Source organism: Musa acuminata, chromosome BXJ2-2 (genome assembly GCF_036884655.1).
Source record: "Musa acuminata AAA Group cultivar baxijiao chromosome BXJ2-2, Cavendish_Baxijiao_AAA, whole genome shotgun sequence".
Taxonomy (NCBI): domain Eukaryota; kingdom Viridiplantae; phylum Streptophyta; class Magnoliopsida; order Zingiberales; family Musaceae; genus Musa; species Musa acuminata.
This window is the reverse complement of record NC_088339.1, coordinates 26123230-26141068: the sequence shown is the minus strand read 5'-3', so window position 1 is coordinate 26141068 and position 17839 is coordinate 26123230. Positions and strand designations below refer to the sequence as shown.

The following is a 17839-nucleotide window of genomic DNA, read 5'->3' as shown; positions in this document are numbered from 1 at the left end:
GTAGCTCTCCTTAACAGAGCTGCTCCCATCCCAGGTGAGAGAGGCGTCACCAACAGTGGCGGGAACTCATAACGACCAACTGAGAACCAAAACTAAATGAGGAGAGATGTAGGAGATGAGATCCCCTGCGACCGAGACACCCCTGCGGCGGAACCATACCATCGAGACGCCAAACCCATCTCATTCTACGGCACGAAGCTGATCTTGAGGATGCGGTTTCCATCGACATTGAAGATGACGAAATGCTTCTCGTACTCTTTGCCCTCCTTCTTGTTCTGGTCGAACAGATTGGACGAGAACACCTCCACCGTGTCACGTGGCCTCATCGGCGTGCCGACCCCCTTCACCACCTTGTCGATGATTCCTTGGGCGTAAGCCGCTGCCTTTTCCGGCGTGGCAGCGGTTTTCCCCTTGGTCGGCCATCCCGTGGCCGTCACCAGCACCGGTATCTTGGGAAACCCCTGCTTCTGCATTGCCGCCACCAGCGCATCCACGGTGGCGTCGAACAGGTTGGAGTACGCCTTGCAGTCGTCATGGAACAACGCCTTGTTCACGCCGAAAAGCACGTAGTTGAGTGCCACCTTGAGAGGGTTGTCGACGTAGGTGTCGAATGGGTTCGTGTTCACCATGAGCGGCGACTCGGTCTCCGACAAGAACTGCAGCAACTGCTTCATGACGGGGAGCAGGCGCATCTCGAACTTGCCGGAAGAGGGAGGGAAGGTGACACCGAGAATGGACGAGGCGGCCTGAGGGGCCTAGAGCTTGATCTGTTTCTCGAGGCCCGGATTCTGCAAGGCCTTGTGAAGGTTGCGCATGGCGGGCACGAAGTTGGAGACGTACAAAGGGTCCTTGCCGACGACCTCGTTCCCAACACCCAGGTAGCGGACCTGGCTGGGGTCAACGTTGGTGAGGATGGCGGACTTGAGCCAGTCGACGACGTTGTCGACGCCGGCGGTGCAGAGATAGGTGAGGTTTCCGTTGGCGAGGTTCTCGTTGTCGACGACGACGTTTGCAGCCAATGGCCTCCGTTGATGTTGGGATTTGTTTTGGTTGGAAAGCGATTAGTAAGTTACAGGATCACGAGATAAAGATGAGACTGCGAAAACATTGAATAGACTGCCCTCACCTCTTCCCTCTTTTTTCTCAAACCTTCACTGTGTCTTCCACGCCCCTCGCATCTTGGCCTTTGCTTCTATGTGGTCTACGGCAGCCTCTTGAAGTGCTTCATTAGATATGCACATGAGCAAGGTTGCCATGGCACTCTGATCAGTTTCTGCGGTGATCCCGGTGACCGCGACTACAGCAGGTGGTGAGGGACCACGGGGAAGGTGTTGGGGATGGAGGAGCAAGGAAGAAACAGAATACTACGATACGAGTAAAAAGAATCCTTTTAACTCAAGAAAACTGATGTGAAAAGACACTTACAAGATACCAAATGCACATAGGCTCTCTATCTTCCTCTGCTTGCTATCTCAATCTCTCAATCTCTATCTCTATGCCAATATCTTGCTACATGAACTAGGTCCTATTTATAGGACCTAATGACAACCACCCTAACTACTAGATCAATTTATAGGACCTAATGACAACCACCCTAACTACTAGATCATGAGGTAGATCACGATGTGGTTATTGAAACCACCTTATAACTACTAGATCATGATTAACAATATAGATAGATAACTAGAATCAAATCTCAACACTCCCCCTTCCTTGTTATGGCTCCACTTGCCTGAAGTACTCTTTCGATCATCTAAAGCTCCTGCACAATCACTATTAGTGAAACCAAATAATTTGTATTTAAATTTTGTTTTGAACACTCATTTTAACCCAATCGTTTTCTTTTCTTTCGGTAGATCCATTAGCTCCCAAATTTCATTTTTCTTAATTGACTTGATTTCCTCCTTCATTGCTTTTCTCCATTCCTCTTTTTTAACTGCTTCATCAAAAATTGTAGGATCTGAAATAAACAAAGCAAATATTGAGTCAAAAATTGTAGGATCTGAAATAAACAAAGCAAATGTTGAGTTATAAATTTCTGTCAGTGATCTGAAATTTCTTGGAGGGGTTTCATCTGAGGAATCCGAATTTGAACTGCTATTGGGTGAGGCTGACGATGAATTTGTTGGAGCAGGATCTGTCACTTGATTCTGCGAAGTATCTAGTTCTGCTGGAATCTGCATTTGTGTTTCACCTTTATTGGTCTCCCAATTCCAACTTGCCCTTTCATCAAACATAACATTTCTGTTAATAATAACTTTGCCACTAACAGGGTTATATAATCGATATGCTTTAGATTGTAAAGAATAACCAATTAAAATACATTTCTCTGATTTTTCATCAAGCTTGTGATGATTTTGTGAATTCACTAAAGCATAAGCAATACAACCAAAAATTCTTAGATGTCTAACACTTGGTTTCATACCATACCAAGCCTCAAAAGGAGTTCGATTCATAACAGTCTTTGTTGGTGAAATATTCAACAAATAAACTACTGTTGCAACTGCTTATGCCCAAAACTAAACTGATTTGGAAGATGTTTTCCTTTAAGCAAACTTCTTGCCATTTCAACGACAGTCCGATTCTTACGCTCAGCTACACCATTTTGCTCCGGTGTATATGGTGCTGTCAATTCTCTGTGGATACCATTTTCTTCACAAAAAGAACTAAACTCATTAGATAAAAATTCACCACCTCTATCTGTTCGAAGTGTTTTTATATATCTACCACTTTGTCTTTCTACAAGTGCCTTGAATTTTCGAAAATTATCAAATGTTTCAGATTTCAATTTCAAAAAATATATCCAACTCATGCGACTATAATCATCCGTAAACAATAAAAAATATTAACTTCCACCGAATGATTTTGTATTCATAGGTCCACATAAATCAGCATGAATTAATTCAAGACAGTAAGATGCTCTCCATGCTTTTCCAATAGGAAATGATTTTCTACTTTGTTTGTCATAAATACATCCTTCACATACATCAAGTGTATTAATCTTAGGTAATCCAAAAACCATTCCTTTTTGACTTAACAACCTTAAACATTTAATGTTAAGGTGTCCATATCTTAAATGTCATAAACTAGACTCATTCTTTTGAGTTGTGATAAGCGCATGTCTTTCAATATTTGACACATCAAGTGGAAACATCTTGTTTTGTGTCATGCAAACATTTACTATAATCAAACCAGATTTCTTATCTCTAATAGTGCATGAACCATCATCAAATATTACTGAATATCCATCATTTACTAATTGTCCAACACTCAACAAATTATGTGATAAAGTAGGAACAAAGAAAACATTATCAAGGTATTTTACCTTACCTTGATTTGTCTTCACCTCAATTATTCCTTTCCCTTCCACTTGGATTTGCTTGTTATCTCCAAGTCTAACATTCAACTTGTGAGTCTCATCAATATCTCTAAATATTGATTTTATGCCTAACATATGATTAGAACATCCACTATCCAAAAACCAAATATCATTTGAGATGTTATGAATTTGTGAATGAGTCATAAACAACTTACTATTTTCTTCATTTTTCTCCACATAGCTTGCTTGCTTTTCTCTTTTCCAGCAATCTGCCTTCATGTGACCAAACTTTTTACAATAGCGACATTGAATTCCACTTTTATAATTTTGATCATAATTTGATTGCCCTTGTTCTTCAAAGTGTCCTTTTCCTCTTCTATTTCCTCTACCACGAAATCCTCCTCTGCCACGTCTTCTTCCTGTTGATTTTTTATCTTCTTTTGAAATAGAAGACTCCCCCTTAGCCTGAAATGCTTTTTCTTCACTTTTTTCAAGTGACCTGTTCAATCTTACTTCATGTGCTTGCAAGGAACCCATTAGTTCATCAAATGAATAAGTAGATAAATCTTTTGATTCCTCAATTGCGGCAACAACATGATCAAATTTCGGAGTTAAACTTCTCAAAACTTTTGCAACAATTATATGATCAGGAAGATGTTCACCATAAGATTTCATTTGACTAACAATTTCAGTCACTCGAGAAAGAAAATCTTGCACCGATTCATTACTTTTCATGAACAAAATTTCAAACTCACGACGGAAGGTTTGAAGTTTTACCGTAATCACCCTTGATGAGTCTTGAAATTCATTTTAAAGTATCAACCAGGCTTGCTTTGAGGTTGTCGCTGCTGCAATTCTTGAGAAGATCGTCTCATGTACAGCTTGTTGAATGAAGAACAATGCCTTTGAGTCATTCTTTCTATTCTCCCTCAGCCTGATTTTATCATCTGGATCTGCATATCCATTCTCTATTAAGTCCCAAAGATCTTGAGACTTAAATAGAGTCTTCATCTTGATACTCCAAAATTCCGAGAAGATTGGAATAAGGAGTTGAGACACGGAATTGCCGTTAAAAGCCATAATGCCCAGTTCAGATTGAAACTAGGCTCTGATACCACAAATGTTGGGGATGGAGGAACAAGGAAGAAACAGAATACTACGATACGAGTGTAATATTAAAAGCAGGAGGATTGACTCTCTATCTTCCTCTGCTTAATCTCTCTTTCTCAATGTCTATATATCTCAATACCTTGCTACATGAACTACGATCCTATTTATAGGACCTAATGACAACCACCTAACTACTAGATCACGAGGTAGATCACGAGGTGGTTATTGAAACCACCTTATAACTACTAGATCATGATTAACAATCTAGATAGATAACTAGAATCAAATCTACATGAACTACGATCCTATTTATAGGACCTAATGACAACCACCCTAACTACTAGATCATGAGATAGATCACGAGGTGGTTATTGAAACCAACTTATAACTACTAGATCATGATTAACAATCTAGATAGATAACTAGCAGCAATGAAGACTTGGACGCTGGCTGCGATCAACAGCGTGGGCGACAGCCGTGAAACACGACCCGCGTGTGGTGGTGCGCGAGGGCAGCAGGCACGCGGGCGGCGACGCTGGCCGCAGGCAATAGCGTGGGCGACCAAATCGACCAAGGCTTCTCGTCCTTGTCTCCGACGTTCGGTCTCCTATCTCCGTCACCGGCCAATTACTGCGCTCATTGCAGCAGCCGTGGTGAGGAGGAAGAAGTGAAGTTGATTGGTCAACCCTGGTCAACTTTGGTCAATCGGAGTAATTCTATAATTTTCTGTTTTTGTTAGATTTGGGTAAGTTTTCTCCTAGGAAGATCATTATCATATTATGACTCTTCTATCTCTGTACGATTAAGCTTTTCATACAGATTCTTTATTTTTTTCGATATTTATATCGTAATTCGAATCATGTTAAATCATATGTATTTATTTTATATTTTATCATTTTTTTATCGACTCGATAAAAAAAATTACAGTTGACATATCTCGCTAACCTCATTCCCAACATTTTGCACTTCTCAGAAGAACTGCAGTTGACATGACATTTTCTTTGTATGCTTAGCATTGCCTTCCATCACTGGTGTTCGTAGCATGCAATCACTTGTTCAACTTCATACACTGAAAGAGAACCCATGTACAACCAAAGTTGAATATTATTAACCCCTCCCTCGTCCCTGGAATCGCAGCATAAGGAACGACAACAAACCATTCGACATAATAATAATAATAATAATATGAGTGCTTCACGCCTCGATACCCTTCTCATACCACTGCAGTAACAGTGTTTTTGTTCATAGCATGCGGATTCTTGTCGAGCAGAGTTTCCAGAGACCTGGGTTTCCTGTTCCTCACTCTGCCAGCCTCCTTCAGCAACTCGGCCAACCTCCTCTTCTCATCATCTACCTCTGGGTTGGCCGTTCCCAAATTTTCCTCCCTTATCCCGACAACATACTCCAGGATCTCAATGGCTTCGTCCAACCTGGAACCAGGGAGTAAGCATGAGATTGCAAAATAGACGAGAAGGCACATACATAACCGTTTCTGAGTGCATACCTTCCCATAGCATCGTAAGTTCCGGCGAGATTGCTGTACACACCTAATGTGTCCGGATGAAATGGTCCATACTCTTGTTCAAGAATGCTCCTGGCTTCCTCGAACAGCTCCGCGGCCTCGATGATTGCGAACCTCTGAACGCAAACAAGGCCCATCTGGTTCAACGCAACTCCAAAGAAAGCCGACTTCTTCTCCCCGCATGCCCGCAGCTTGGTGATGGCATTCTTGAAGGAAATATAGGACTCGTCGTAGTCGCCTCTGATGTAGTGTAGCACCCCCATCTGTGCCTCGATGCCCGCGATGGTGTTTTGATGGCCAGGAGAGTTACTGTACATCTTCGAGGCCTTCTGTAGTAGCTTCAGTGCCTGCTCATGCTCGTTCATCGACTCGAATATGGAAGAGACATTGGTCAGACCGGCGGCGACTTCCTCCGAGGATACACCGGGAATTGGCTTGCCGTATATTCGAAGAGCGTTTTCGCAGTGGGACTTGGATTCCCTGAACTTTCCGATCCTGTTGTATAAATCAGCAAGACGAACAAAGACCGACGCGACTGTTGGATGGTTCTCCCCTTTGGTGGCCTTAAACACGGTCAGAGACTTCCGGTATGCAAACACCGCCTCCTCGTATCGTCCCAACGTGAGGTAGATGTCTCCGATGCTGCAGTCAACGGAAGCCACCTCTGTTTCCTGGCCATTGGCCACCAAAGCCATGCTCACCGAGACTAGATGCTCCAGGGCCGCTTCATGATCTCCCTTGGCATCACAAATGAGACCCATGAGCCTCCTATCTGCTGCTTCTTCCAAAGACGCGGTTTCGCCCTTCTCTCTGTGTATGTCAAGAGCCTTCCGGCACAACCTCTCGGCCTCATCAAACTGGAGGGCTTGGACATGAGCTTCGGCGACGTAGCGGCAAGTTTCACCGACTCGTGGATCCATATCACCCAGCGCACGACTCTGAATCGCCAATCCTTCCGTGTAGCACTGCAGGGAGCTCCCCAGGTGCCCCAGCATGGCGTATGTGTCACCTAGCAGCATATAACCAGAAAACTTGGCAAGTGCATGCTCTAGGCCTTCCTCAAGGGCTGGAATCTCAATCGAGCGGTGAAGAACCGGGACAGCCTCCGCATACTGTCCTAGGTTGCAGTAGATCGCTGCTACGACGTGGAGGCTCATGACCAAGTCCAAGCTGGGCATCCCGCCGGCGCATTTCTCGAATGAATTGGCTGCTCGGAGGGCATACTTGAGAGCTCTTTTTGCATTATTGGAAGCAATCAAATCCCTCGCATGCTTAAGAAGGAAAGGCCCCAGGTCTGGGTTCTCCAGCCCTGCTTCCGATGGATCCTGGGTTCCGTTCTCCCAATTTGGCTCTCCTCTAGGGTACTTGTTCTGTTTCTTCAGACGCCCCACCGCAGAGCCAAGCTTCGCCACACTTTTATCGTCTTTCTCAGGGGAGCTTTTGGCCCTAGTGCTGGAATTCATGGAGGCATCAGACTTCAGTCGCAATCCAGGAGGCCTTCTCGACTTCTTCGATGAGATATTAGGGGACTGGGTCTTTGAGGTATTCTCTTGTTTCTGTGCAGCCATCCCATTTTCCTCTCTCTGGTTTATTGATTTCACGGAGTCCCCTTCCCCACCTGCCAGATGACACAGCTCCGAGTCGATTCTTGACTCCTCACCGTCCGAGCCAAAGCTCTGTTGAGACAGTGATTCGTTGCTGGAGCTCTCCATCTCACACACGTTATGATACAGCTGCTCGATCGAGAGGTCCTTGCAACCGTCAAGAACAAGTTCCAGAGCCTCACTCGGCGCACTCTTCAGGCTTGGAGAAATCGGTGATCTTGATGTGGTCTGGTTCTCTTTGATATCTGAAGAATTCAATCCATTTGGCGTCACGTTCGTACCAACTCCATCCATTACGATTCCCGGCATGTTGACGTCGTCAGAATAGCGGGCGGAACCCCAGATCAACAACAGCAACCCTGCAAACTATTCGCTAGCACAGGAAACGGAAAATTCTTTCAACGAAGGAAAGAAGAGCTCGCGATATATATGGTCATGAAATCAAATCTAATAACGATTTTTCTTAAACAACAAATTGAATCATCGTGTTGTAGAACGGATCAAATAAAGAACGAAAGTAACCAGGCTAAACAAACAAAGAACAGAGAAAGCTTGCTATACTGGATCATGGAAGGCACAAGAAGTGATCTTTCAAATGAACGAACAAATGGAAGAACGTAAAACATTAGAAACAGCAACCATCCGTCCCTAAAAGAAAAAAATTAGACGATCGACACGAATTTGAGATTCACAAACGAGAAATCGAGGAATTCTCCACGGATATAACGGGATGACATATAGATCACCTCAGATTCCATCACTCAACACCAAAACCAAATCATAAATACACGAATAAATCGACGCATTGAATTTGCACCGGCTATACGAGAAGTCTCGTCCTCGATATGATCCAAGATCGCCGGACATAGAGAACGCATTCCATACCTAAAATCCCCCCATCTTGTCCAATTTTTCGGAGCGAGGGTCGTCGTTGAGCACTCCCATTTCACGGAAAAGATCGTGCTATATAAGACTGGGATGCATCGTGAAAAGATGGGGGATTAGGTGGGACGGGAGGCGACGGGATAGGGAAGCAAAAGAAGGAGGTTGGGAGAGGGAGAGAGAGAAGGCGACTCCTCTCCCGCCCAGGCCGATTCCCGGGGGGAGCTCTTCCCTCCTTAACGTGACGGATTTGCCCATCCATCAGCGCATCACCCGTTGGATCTACGGACGGCCGGGATTGGTATCTCAGTAGACGCGCCCCCCTACTCGGATAAAGACAAAGGGAAAAGCTGGAGATGGTGATTGGTTGGTGATCTAACGGGGACATGTACATCGACCGACGGGAAGAGGGTATTATCCCGTCATCGGTGATCGAGCAGGCTCAGATTAGGGTACAAGAAAGGTAAGGTGGGTGGACCACCACGTGTCGCGATCATAAAGATGGTCTGTCTTATCAATCTTACCACTAGATATGTTGATGTAAGACCGTCGCAAGACGTGCGGATGGCATCAATATGCATGTAAATGAGTGGGTGTGTACAGAGGGATGATTGGAGAGTGGTGAAGTGATGATGGAACAATAAATCGAATCGATTGAAACCTGGGTGGCTTGGATTGGGTGCAGGCTATTCCCCGATGTGTTGTTGGTTCGAGTGCTTTTGATTCTTTACTCCCAAGGAAGGAAGCATGGAAAGCAGAGAAAGAGTGGGTGGTTTGGCCGTCGACGTAGAGGGAAGTAGGAAGGGGAGGTGATGGGAACAAAGGAAAGCGAAGGTAGGGAAGGCTTACCGGCGGCTGCTCCCGGAGTCGAGAGGTTGGCAGCCAGCGACCTGGGCCCCGCCTTCACATTTAATTCTATGATTGATGTGCTAGTAGTTAATGTTATTGGTTAATGGTCGGTATGACGCACTTGTATGGTCATCGTCACGTGCATGATTATTTATCTTTTTTTTATGACCAAGTATTATATTTTTATTAGTTTTATAAATTATTTTGTGTGATTTTTAAATATGTTATATCTTAACGTAATAATACACGCTCACAAATGACCACAGTCAACTCTTATCTTCACATTAGTATGTCAGAATACGAGGATGGCAACATCGTCTCACAGGAGAACGAATGCATTGGGATAACCTTCTGATAGAACATAAGTTTCCATGTTCCCTATAGTAGCCTACTGCTGTTGGCGTTGTCATTGGCTTTCCGCGCCAAATTGCTGCGGTGCAACTTGGTGAACTCGATGCACTGCCTCATCATCGTTAGCACCGTGAAATGCGTCTCGAAGTTGTTCTTTGACGTCCAGGGACGCCGGAGATGGAGCATGTTGCCGGCGGTGTAGTTTTCGATGAAGTAGACGCAGTCTGTTCGGGCTCGGAGGGCGATCTCCCGCCGGAGTTCCTCGGCTTGCCTCTTACTCTTTATGTGCTTCTTGTGGGTTAGCACGACCACAAATTGCAGGCCTACGAGCAACAACAGCCGTGTGTTATGTTAGACAACGGCCGAAGGCCTGCGTAGAGGTGCCACTGAGCTGTACATGCCAAGAAGGAGATCCATGTCGGGAGAGAAAGTGAAGGGAGTCGCGACGTGGGAACCGAACGATTCATCTTAGGGGTGCAATGATATACCTCTTTCACGGACCACGGTAGCGATGTCGGCCAGCTTTTTGACCGCCACGCGACTTTCCTTCGACGGTCCGCCGCAGCGGAGCACCAGGATCACGCAGTCCGGCGGAGGGTTGCCAGGGCTGCCGCAGACGGCGGCTTCCACGTCCGACCTCGTTAGAATTCCCGGCTCCGGCAGGGCCGGGGCGTCCACCATCTCCACCACCGCGTCCTCCTCTTCCTCTTCCTCGTCCTCCGACCCCCCTCCCTCCTCCTCCTCGCTGCTGCCCCTCGCCACCGCAGCACGGACGACTAGGCGGGCGAGTGTAGCGCCTCCAGGGCCCCGCGGGGCCGTCTCAGTCCGGAGGAGCACCGGTCCGGCCTCAGCGGCGAGGGCACGGCACGCGGTGTTGATGAGGGCGCTCTTCCCGTGGGCCCTGAACCCCGTGACCAGGACCGCGGGAGGCTCATCGAGGCGGCGGAGGGCGTCGCGAACATCACGGCGCAGCGCAGCGACAGCCTCCTCCCGGTGGACGCTCCTGAGGGCGACGAGCGCCGCCGCTCCGGTGATCGCAGCGGCGGCGAACCTGAGGAGGAGGGGTACCGCGCTGGCTGGGAACATGAGGCCTGCCTGGCCTTCTTAAAAGGGTTTGACAAATATAAAAATCTACGGAGGGAAGGGTGTAGAGACAGACAGTCGCTGACCTCTTTGACTTTTTCGAAGGATCGTAAGGAGGAAACAGAAGATCGTGAAGAGAACAAGAATAAAGATACATTTCGAAGAACCGTGGAATCAAGGAAACGATGAGAGCATTCAGTTCTTTGCCTCCTTTCATGGCTCAACTCTTTATTCCGTGATGAATCCAGTGTTTGATTTTTCCTTTTTTCCCCTAATATTGAGAATAAATCCAAATATGTATTTAGATTTTGAGCTTTTTACTTGTATATATGTAATAATATAAATTGGAAAGTGGAGATACTGTTCTAATTAGTAACCATATCTTGAGATTTCATACCATAGAATGAAACCCACGGAGGCAACAACTACCAACAAAGTTACAATTACCGATTACTCCGTCACCGGTAAATTTAAATTAGAGTTTAGTGATAATGATCAGGGATAAGAACGTCATTTTACGCTCCAAATTACGACTACACAGCGGATTTGTCGCCCTCGCTGTCGCCAATTTTCCCCCGCCTTCTTGCCCTTTTTTTTGGGTTCACTGTCCATCGCAAGCCCATGTCGCAGATGTCTGCCTTCCATCTCTGGCGCCGGCGGACGACGCGAACCAAACATCTCCGGCCCACGGCCATGATCGACTATGAGAAGGCAGTGGCCCGCTGCCTGGGATGGGGGGGCGGTGCCGGCGCCGGAGGTTGGAGGAGTCTATTACTTCTCGTCGCCCTCGTCGCGTCGACGGCGGCGCTCTACGCGTTCTTCTCCTCCACCCTCCGCGTCTCCGCCTGGTTTTTGGTTCCTCCTCCCTCCAATTCTTCCCCCGAGGAGTTCGTTCTCCTACCGTCGCCTCCTCCTACTCACCGTCACACTCGTCCGCCGCTCGGCCGCCATCCTGCTTCTACTCCGCCCCCAACCGAAGTCCCTGTTTCAACCGCATCACCGTCTCTCATTGCGCCTTCTCCTTCTCCGGCCGAGGGTGCATATGATCCAAAGACGTCGCCTTTGGTGCCCGATGGGGTGGGTAAAGCAAAACTGCTTTCTTGCATGGCTTTAAGTCAAACGTTGAAGCGTTTACCAACAGGCCACTGACTTCTTGTTGACGTTCCGTAGCCCTGTTTGACTCCAAGCCCCGGTTTTCTCCCTGTTTCGACCGTGACGCCTCCTTCCGTTGCACCACTTCCTCCTCCTCGAGTCGGTGATGATGCCATGGTGAATCCTACAAACGCTGATGCTTTTTGTTTGTATTACAGTGAAGTAGGAATGGTGTCAGAGACTGAGAGTTTGGTTTCTTGCGTTGGTGTGCACAGTCTGTTTCCACTTCGAAGAACATCACCAAGGCGGCCTTTGCCACTAAGACGCCTTCGACTGGAGTCTCTAATGCGGCAGAAGTGAATGTTACAGGAGTGGCAGAGGTCCCAAATCACTGGCGAGAGGTAGACGCGTAAGCTTGCATTTCCTTCATTTACGATCCAGAAAAGAGTTCTTTCGGTGGTAAGATTGAACCCTACTTGACTTTTTGAGCGCCTATCATGCTAATGCAGACGGATCTGCAGCTTATACACGCAAAGAAGGAGATCGCTGGTGCACCTGTTGTTCTGCACGACCCGGATCTTTATGCTCCGTTGTTCCGGAATGTTTCAGTCTTCAAGAAGTGAGGAAGAGTTCTTCTTATATCTGATCATTCATTATATGAAGAATTCTCTTCTTGACTGTTCTAGTTTCTGATTCTTAACTTTAGTTGAGTCCCACTTGCCTTGTTCGATTCGCTTCTTAGAGGTCACAAAAAACTAAAGAGTTCAAAGAATCAAATGCTTTCAGGAGCTATAAGATGATGGAAAGAATTCTGAAGGTATACATCTACGAGGATGGACCCAAACCACTCTGCCACACACCACATCTTGATGGCATTTACGCTTCCGAAGGATGGTTCATGAAATTAATGGAGGAAAACACACGGTTTGTCGTGAAAGATCCAAACAAGGCCCACTTGTTCTACCTACCATATAGTTCGCGGCAGCTGAGAACCCATCTTTATGTTGCTGGTTCGCGTAGTATGCAGCCACTATCAATCTTTCTGAGGGACTATGTCAACTCCATCTCCGCCAAGTATCCTTTCTGGAACAGGACAAGAGGAGCAGATCATTTTTTGGTTGCTTGCCATGATTGGGTAAGCTCCCGCTAATCTTTCAATTACTACTCGTATCACAACTATGACTTCTTCTCGTCCAGGCAACATACACGACCAACCTGCATGAGGATCTGCGGAAGAACACGATCAAAGTGGTATGCAACGCAGATGTTTCTGAAGGAGTTTTCGTCCGTGGAAAAGATGTCTCCCTTGCGGAGACATACGTAAGAACACCCAACAGTCCCCGGAAGGCCATAGGAGGAAGACCTGCTTCCAGGAGATCTATTCTGGCCTTCTTTGCCGGACAAATGCACGGCCGTGTTAGGCCCATCCTTCTTCGGTACTGGAGAGGCAGAGACAGAGACATGAGGATATACGAAGTGCTGCCGGATGAGATCGCAGCCAAAATGTCATACATCGAACACATGAAATCGAGCAAGTTCTGCATCTGCCCAATGGGGTATGAAGTGAATAGCCCAAGGATTGTGGAGGCCATCTATTACGACTGTGTTCCGGTGATCATAGCAAATAATTTCGTGCTCCCATTCGAAGAAGTGCTCGACTGGGGTGCGTTCTCTGTAGTGGTAGCAGAGAAGGATATACCAAAGCTGAAGCAGATTCTACTGGGAATTAGTGGCAGGCGATACGTGAGGATGCAGACGAACGTGAGGAGATTACGGAAGCATTTTCTATGGAACGATAAACCAGTGAAGTATGATCTCTTTCACATGATTTTGCACTCGATTTGGTTTAATAGATTGAACCATTACTCATTATAAATTGTTCTGTGATTATTATAAGGAACTGTATGAATCATTTTTGATTCATTGTAACTTAGCACAACCTGGGTGCAATATAAATCGTTAAGGTCAAAGCCTGAATGCTCTGCATTGACGACACCCAGTGATGCATGTTCGAGTTCCATGTTTAACGGGTCCACTAAGCAAGCAATGTGAGTTGTTGGAATTTGCATGTTAGGTTGACAAAGTAGCACAGTTAAATAATGATGATATTTTGATTTGCCAACCTTTGAGTCATTACAACTCCAACCACATTTATGTTGCTAAATAGAAAATATTGAGCGTATAAACCACATTAATTAGGATTTCTCTTCCTTTGGAGGAAGGTCACTAACTTCTTCCAGGCTATTTCGGAGAAGATAGTGTGTTCAAGCAAAGTCTTCTCTCTCTCTCTCTCTCTCTGTATATTTCTATACACACACACACACACGCAAGAGGGGCCGAAGACTTGAGTTGTCGGCACGTCTGCGGAGAAAGAGCTGAGGAGGTGAGGTCTGCTCTGTTTACAGCTCGGGGCATTCTTTAGTTTTATGGGAGATTTATTTTTGGCGACGTGCTCGACTTTAGCTGGCAGGCTTAGGAGGTCGGCCGAGACTTTGTGCGAGTTGTGTTCCTCCTCATGGTTCGCCCTTCCGGTGTGGAATCTTTTGATAAAGGTAAGGTGGGACTCGGCGGAGCTTGTTCGGAAAAAGGTCGCGTTTTTGGGGTTGGGCATTCGCTGCGGAATGCAGTGCTCGTTTTGGACTGTGGAGCTTGGCGCTTTGGGATCGGGAACGCTCTTGGTCGGTCCTTGTGTCGGGCAAATTTTGAGAAAGGTGGGATCTTTCAACTCTTGTGCAGAGAAAGTCGTGAGTTCTGGATGGATTTGCCTGTGGCTGTGTGCTAAATTTACTACTGGGATTTTGGCATTGCAATCTTGGAGTTCGATGGGTATCGATCGGTGCGTTCGATGGCATTGCAATCTTGGAGCATGTTAATCGAAGGGGAGGAGCTCAAACTAGTTTGACGCTCTCCTCCTCCTCCTCCTCTTCCGGCGGCGGAAAGAATATTTGTTTGTCTTGAAAAATATAAAGGCATGTCCTCCCCTCCACCCTCTCCGTCGGCGACACCACCTTCAACTTCCCCGCCTCCACCTACTTCCCTCTCCCCGCCTCCCCCCTCCAACTCACCACCCCCTGCTCCCAATGCCCCTCCTCCTACCCCTCCCTCTCCACCACCAGCATCATCACCACCGCCAACACCACCACCCCCTGCGGATGTTCCTCCTCCACCTGTTGTCACTTCTCCGCCGCCACCGGACCCTCCACCACCATCTGTTTCTCCTCCACCGCCGGCGTTGTCTCCTCCACCGGCTTCAACTCCGCCTCCACCACCTTCTGCCTCCCCTCCTCCTCCTCCACCACCATCTGCTACACCACCGCCCACTAACTCACCACCGCCTCCACCATCTGCTACACCACCGCCCACTAACTCACCACCGCCTCCACCATCGGCTACACCGCCGCCTACTATTTCTCCCCCGCCGCCTGGCAGCCAATCACCTCCTGCTCCTGCTCCCAGTAATTCTACGGGCGGTACACCCCCTGCTCCACCCAAACCCCCTTCTCCTCCTTCACCCTCTCCCTCTGCCTCACATCGAGCTCCAGCTGATCCGATCAGCCCAAGTTCCAACGGGTCGGGAATTCCTACTTCAGATGTGGGACAGAAGAGTGGCCAATCCTCAGGAGATGGCGGCATGAAGGCTGGACCTGCTGTAGCTGTTGCGCTGGTAACTGCTGTTGTGTTACTTGGCCTGCTAGGAGCCATCACGTGGATCGTAAGGAGAAAGCGAAGGAAGCCACCTGCTAACTATGAATCAGGCTTTGCCATGTCTTCACCATACCAGTCCTCAGTAATGTCAGGTAATTCCCATCGACAATAGCAGACAACACTTTGGCCATAGTTGACCTCCTTTACATTGTTCTACTTATCAGAGTCGTCCCACCAGAGGTCTCCATCGGCTCCTCTTGTACACCACCACAACCACCACAAGTCTGGAAGTCTGGCATCTGAGTCGATGGTAGCCAGCACGATAGGTAGCGCAACGTCGTGGTTTTCCTACGAAGAGCTGTACGAGATAACCAATGGCTTCTCACCTCAGAATATTTTGGGGGAAGGAGGATTTGGTTGTGTCTACAAAGGGTGCTTATCCGACGGAAGAGAAGTGGCTGTGAAGCAATTGAAGGTGGGCAGTGGCCAGGGAGAGCGCGAATTCAAAGCCGAAGTTGAGATCATCAGCCGTGTCCACCATCGCCATTTGGTCTCGCTCGTTGGATACTGCATCTCGGACAACCAAAGACTGCTCGTGTATGACTACGTCCCCAATGGAACACTCGAATCTCATCTTCACGGTAAGGTTTCCTTTTACTTATGTCATTGATGTCAAAAATAGCTTATTAGCATCTGCAGGGAAAGGAGGGCCGGCCATGGATTGGGCAACGAGGGTTAAAGTCGCAGCTGGTGCAGCTCGTGGCATAGCTTACCTGCATGAGGATTGTATGAATTCCTCACTAAAACTTGGTTCTCACGTCTATTTTGACTGTTTCTCTCTTCATCTTGTTGGGATTTTGACCAGGTCATCCAAGGATTATTCACAGAGATATAAAGACTTCGAACATTCTATTGGACAACAAGTTTGAAGCTCAGGTTATCCTCGATACAGGAGTTGTGTTAGTGTTTATTTTGGTTGTGTTAGTAACTCGTGTTGATTCATTTCCCAGGTTTCTGACTTTGGGCTTGCAAGGTTGGCCATGGATGCCTGCACACATGTGACCACACGTGTAATGGGGACTTTTGGGTATGTGAAACATATGCATGCATGCATACAGCCCAGCATGTTAGACGATCTGATGATAGGGTTTGGTGTTTCCAGATATTTAGCCCCAGAATATGCATCCAGTGGCAAGCTGACCGAGAGATCTGACGTGTTTTCCTTTGGAGTCGTGCTTCTGGAACTCATCACCGGAAGAAAGCCTGTTGATGGCACTCGTCCTTTGGGCGATGAAAGCCTCGTTGAGTGGGTGAGTAAGATACAATCAACATGTTGCAATTATACCTCTTCAGACGTCAACTGCAATTGTAATCTTCCAGGCTCGACCATTGCTGGCCCATGCCATCGAAACTGGAGAGTTTGGAGAACTACCCGATTCGAGGCTGGAAGATGCCTACGACGACACCGAAATGTTTCGGATGATCGAAGCAGCTGCCGCATGTACCCGTCACTCCGCAGCAATGAGGCCTCGAATGGGAAAGGTATCACCCGATCGTCACATCCTGGCTAGTTCTGGATTTCTGGTGTGGCCATGTTCATGTGTTCTTGGTTGCAGGTGGTCAGAGTTCTCGATAGTTTGAGCGACGTTGACCTCCACAACGGTGTCAAACCGGGTCAAAGCGAGGTGTTCAACGTGGGACAGACGGCAGATATCAGATTGTTTCAGCGGTTGGCATTTGGGAGCCAAGAATTCAGTTCGGAGTATAGCCAGTCCAATTGGAGTCGTCAATCAGATCTGTGATCCAATTGGACCCCAAGAACAGCAGTTTACTTTTGGTCAAACTTATATTTGTACCCATTAAATTCAAACAGGATCGGATCCAAATTTTCATTTATTTTTCTGGCATTTCGGAAGCATGATTTTGAACCGCTCTTGCATTGAACACACAACACTGTCGTATCAACTAGCAATGTATCATCGTTGGGGACTTTTCCCGGTGTTCCTAAAACCTAATGGCTTCTTTGATGGATCATAGGAAACTTGAAGACGATGATTCTTTCAACTCCTCCCAACTTCCTCTCAAGACTACGTTCCATACTCCAGTTGTTGTTTACGTTGTATAGAATCTTGGTCTTGGCATGAAAATGTTTCATAAGAAGTTGACGTTTCCTCACTAATCCATGCATTTGATGGCCAAACTATGTTAGGACAGATGAATCACAAAAAAAGGTTAGTAACAATCAAAGACAAAAAAAAGAATTAGTTCTCGGAATTCTTTAGAAGGGAGTTCGAAGCGGATAACTAAATTCGAAAGAAGGTTAGTAATTTGGTACTGAGATATTGCATGAGCGAAATATGAATGTATGATACAAGTTCAAAT

At 46.8% G+C, this 17839-nt stretch overlaps 5 protein-coding genes across 7 annotated transcripts; 2 read left to right on the top strand and 3 right to left on the bottom strand.

The window, feature by feature from the left end:
* Window positions 1-1032, bottom strand: LOC135604990 (glucan endo-1,3-beta-glucosidase, acidic-like). The gene has a single exon (XM_065094653.1). It carries the CDS (start codon window positions 690-692, stop codon window positions 186-188), a length of 507 nt encoding a protein of 168 aa, XP_064950725.1. The 5' UTR covers window positions 693-1032; the 3' UTR covers window positions 1-185.
* A 4483-nt stretch (window positions 1033-5515) lies between these two features.
* On the bottom strand, window positions 5516-8689 carry LOC135582606 (protein KINESIN LIGHT CHAIN-RELATED 2-like). 3 transcript variants are annotated; one of them, XM_065095940.1, is made up of 3 exons: window positions 8441-8689; window positions 5934-7921; window positions 5516-5859 (listed from the first exon to the last, which is right to left on the bottom strand). In XM_065095940.1, exons 2-3 carry the CDS (start codon window positions 7862-7864, stop codon window positions 5643-5645), a joined length of 2148 nt encoding a protein of 715 aa, XP_064952012.1. In that variant the 5' UTR covers window positions 7865-7921; window positions 8441-8689; the 3' UTR covers window positions 5516-5642. The 3 variants fall into 3 exon arrangements, with proteins under 3 accessions (XP_064952012.1, XP_064952011.1, XP_064952010.1); XM_065095939.1 differs by having other exon boundaries at window positions 5934-7928; window positions 8373-8688; XM_065095938.1 differs by having other exon boundaries at window positions 5934-7928; window positions 8441-8688.
* A 925-nt stretch (window positions 8690-9614) lies between these two features.
* LOC103976358 (uncharacterized) lies at window positions 9615-10723 on the bottom strand. Its single transcript, XM_018822542.2, has 2 exons — window positions 10126-10723; window positions 9615-9960 (listed from the first exon to the last, which is right to left on the bottom strand). Exons 1-2 carry the CDS (start codon window positions 10721-10723, stop codon window positions 9665-9667), a joined length of 894 nt encoding a protein of 297 aa, XP_018678087.2. The 3' UTR covers window positions 9615-9664.
* A 637-nt stretch (window positions 10724-11360) lies between these two features.
* On the top strand, window positions 11361-13687 carry LOC103975933 (probable glycosyltransferase At5g25310). The gene is made up of 5 exons (XM_009391077.2): window positions 11361-11797; window positions 11891-11989; window positions 12322-12431; window positions 12599-12947; window positions 13010-13687. Exons 1-5 carry the CDS (start codon window positions 11414-11416, stop codon window positions 13685-13687), a joined length of 1620 nt encoding a protein of 539 aa, XP_009389352.2. The 5' UTR covers window positions 11361-11413.
* Window positions 13688-14194: 507 nt separating this feature from the next.
* Window positions 14195-17364, top strand: LOC135605629 (proline-rich receptor-like protein kinase PERK9). The gene is made up of 8 exons (XM_065095936.1): window positions 14195-15609; window positions 15682-16098; window positions 16157-16243; window positions 16323-16393; window positions 16468-16544; window positions 16620-16767; window positions 16838-16999; window positions 17074-17364. The coding sequence occupies exons 1-8, from the start codon at window positions 14784-14786 to the stop codon at window positions 17257-17259; spliced, it is 1974 nt and encodes a 657-aa protein (XP_064952008.1). The 5' UTR covers window positions 14195-14783; the 3' UTR covers window positions 17260-17364.
* Window positions 17365-17839: the final 475 nt, after the last annotated feature.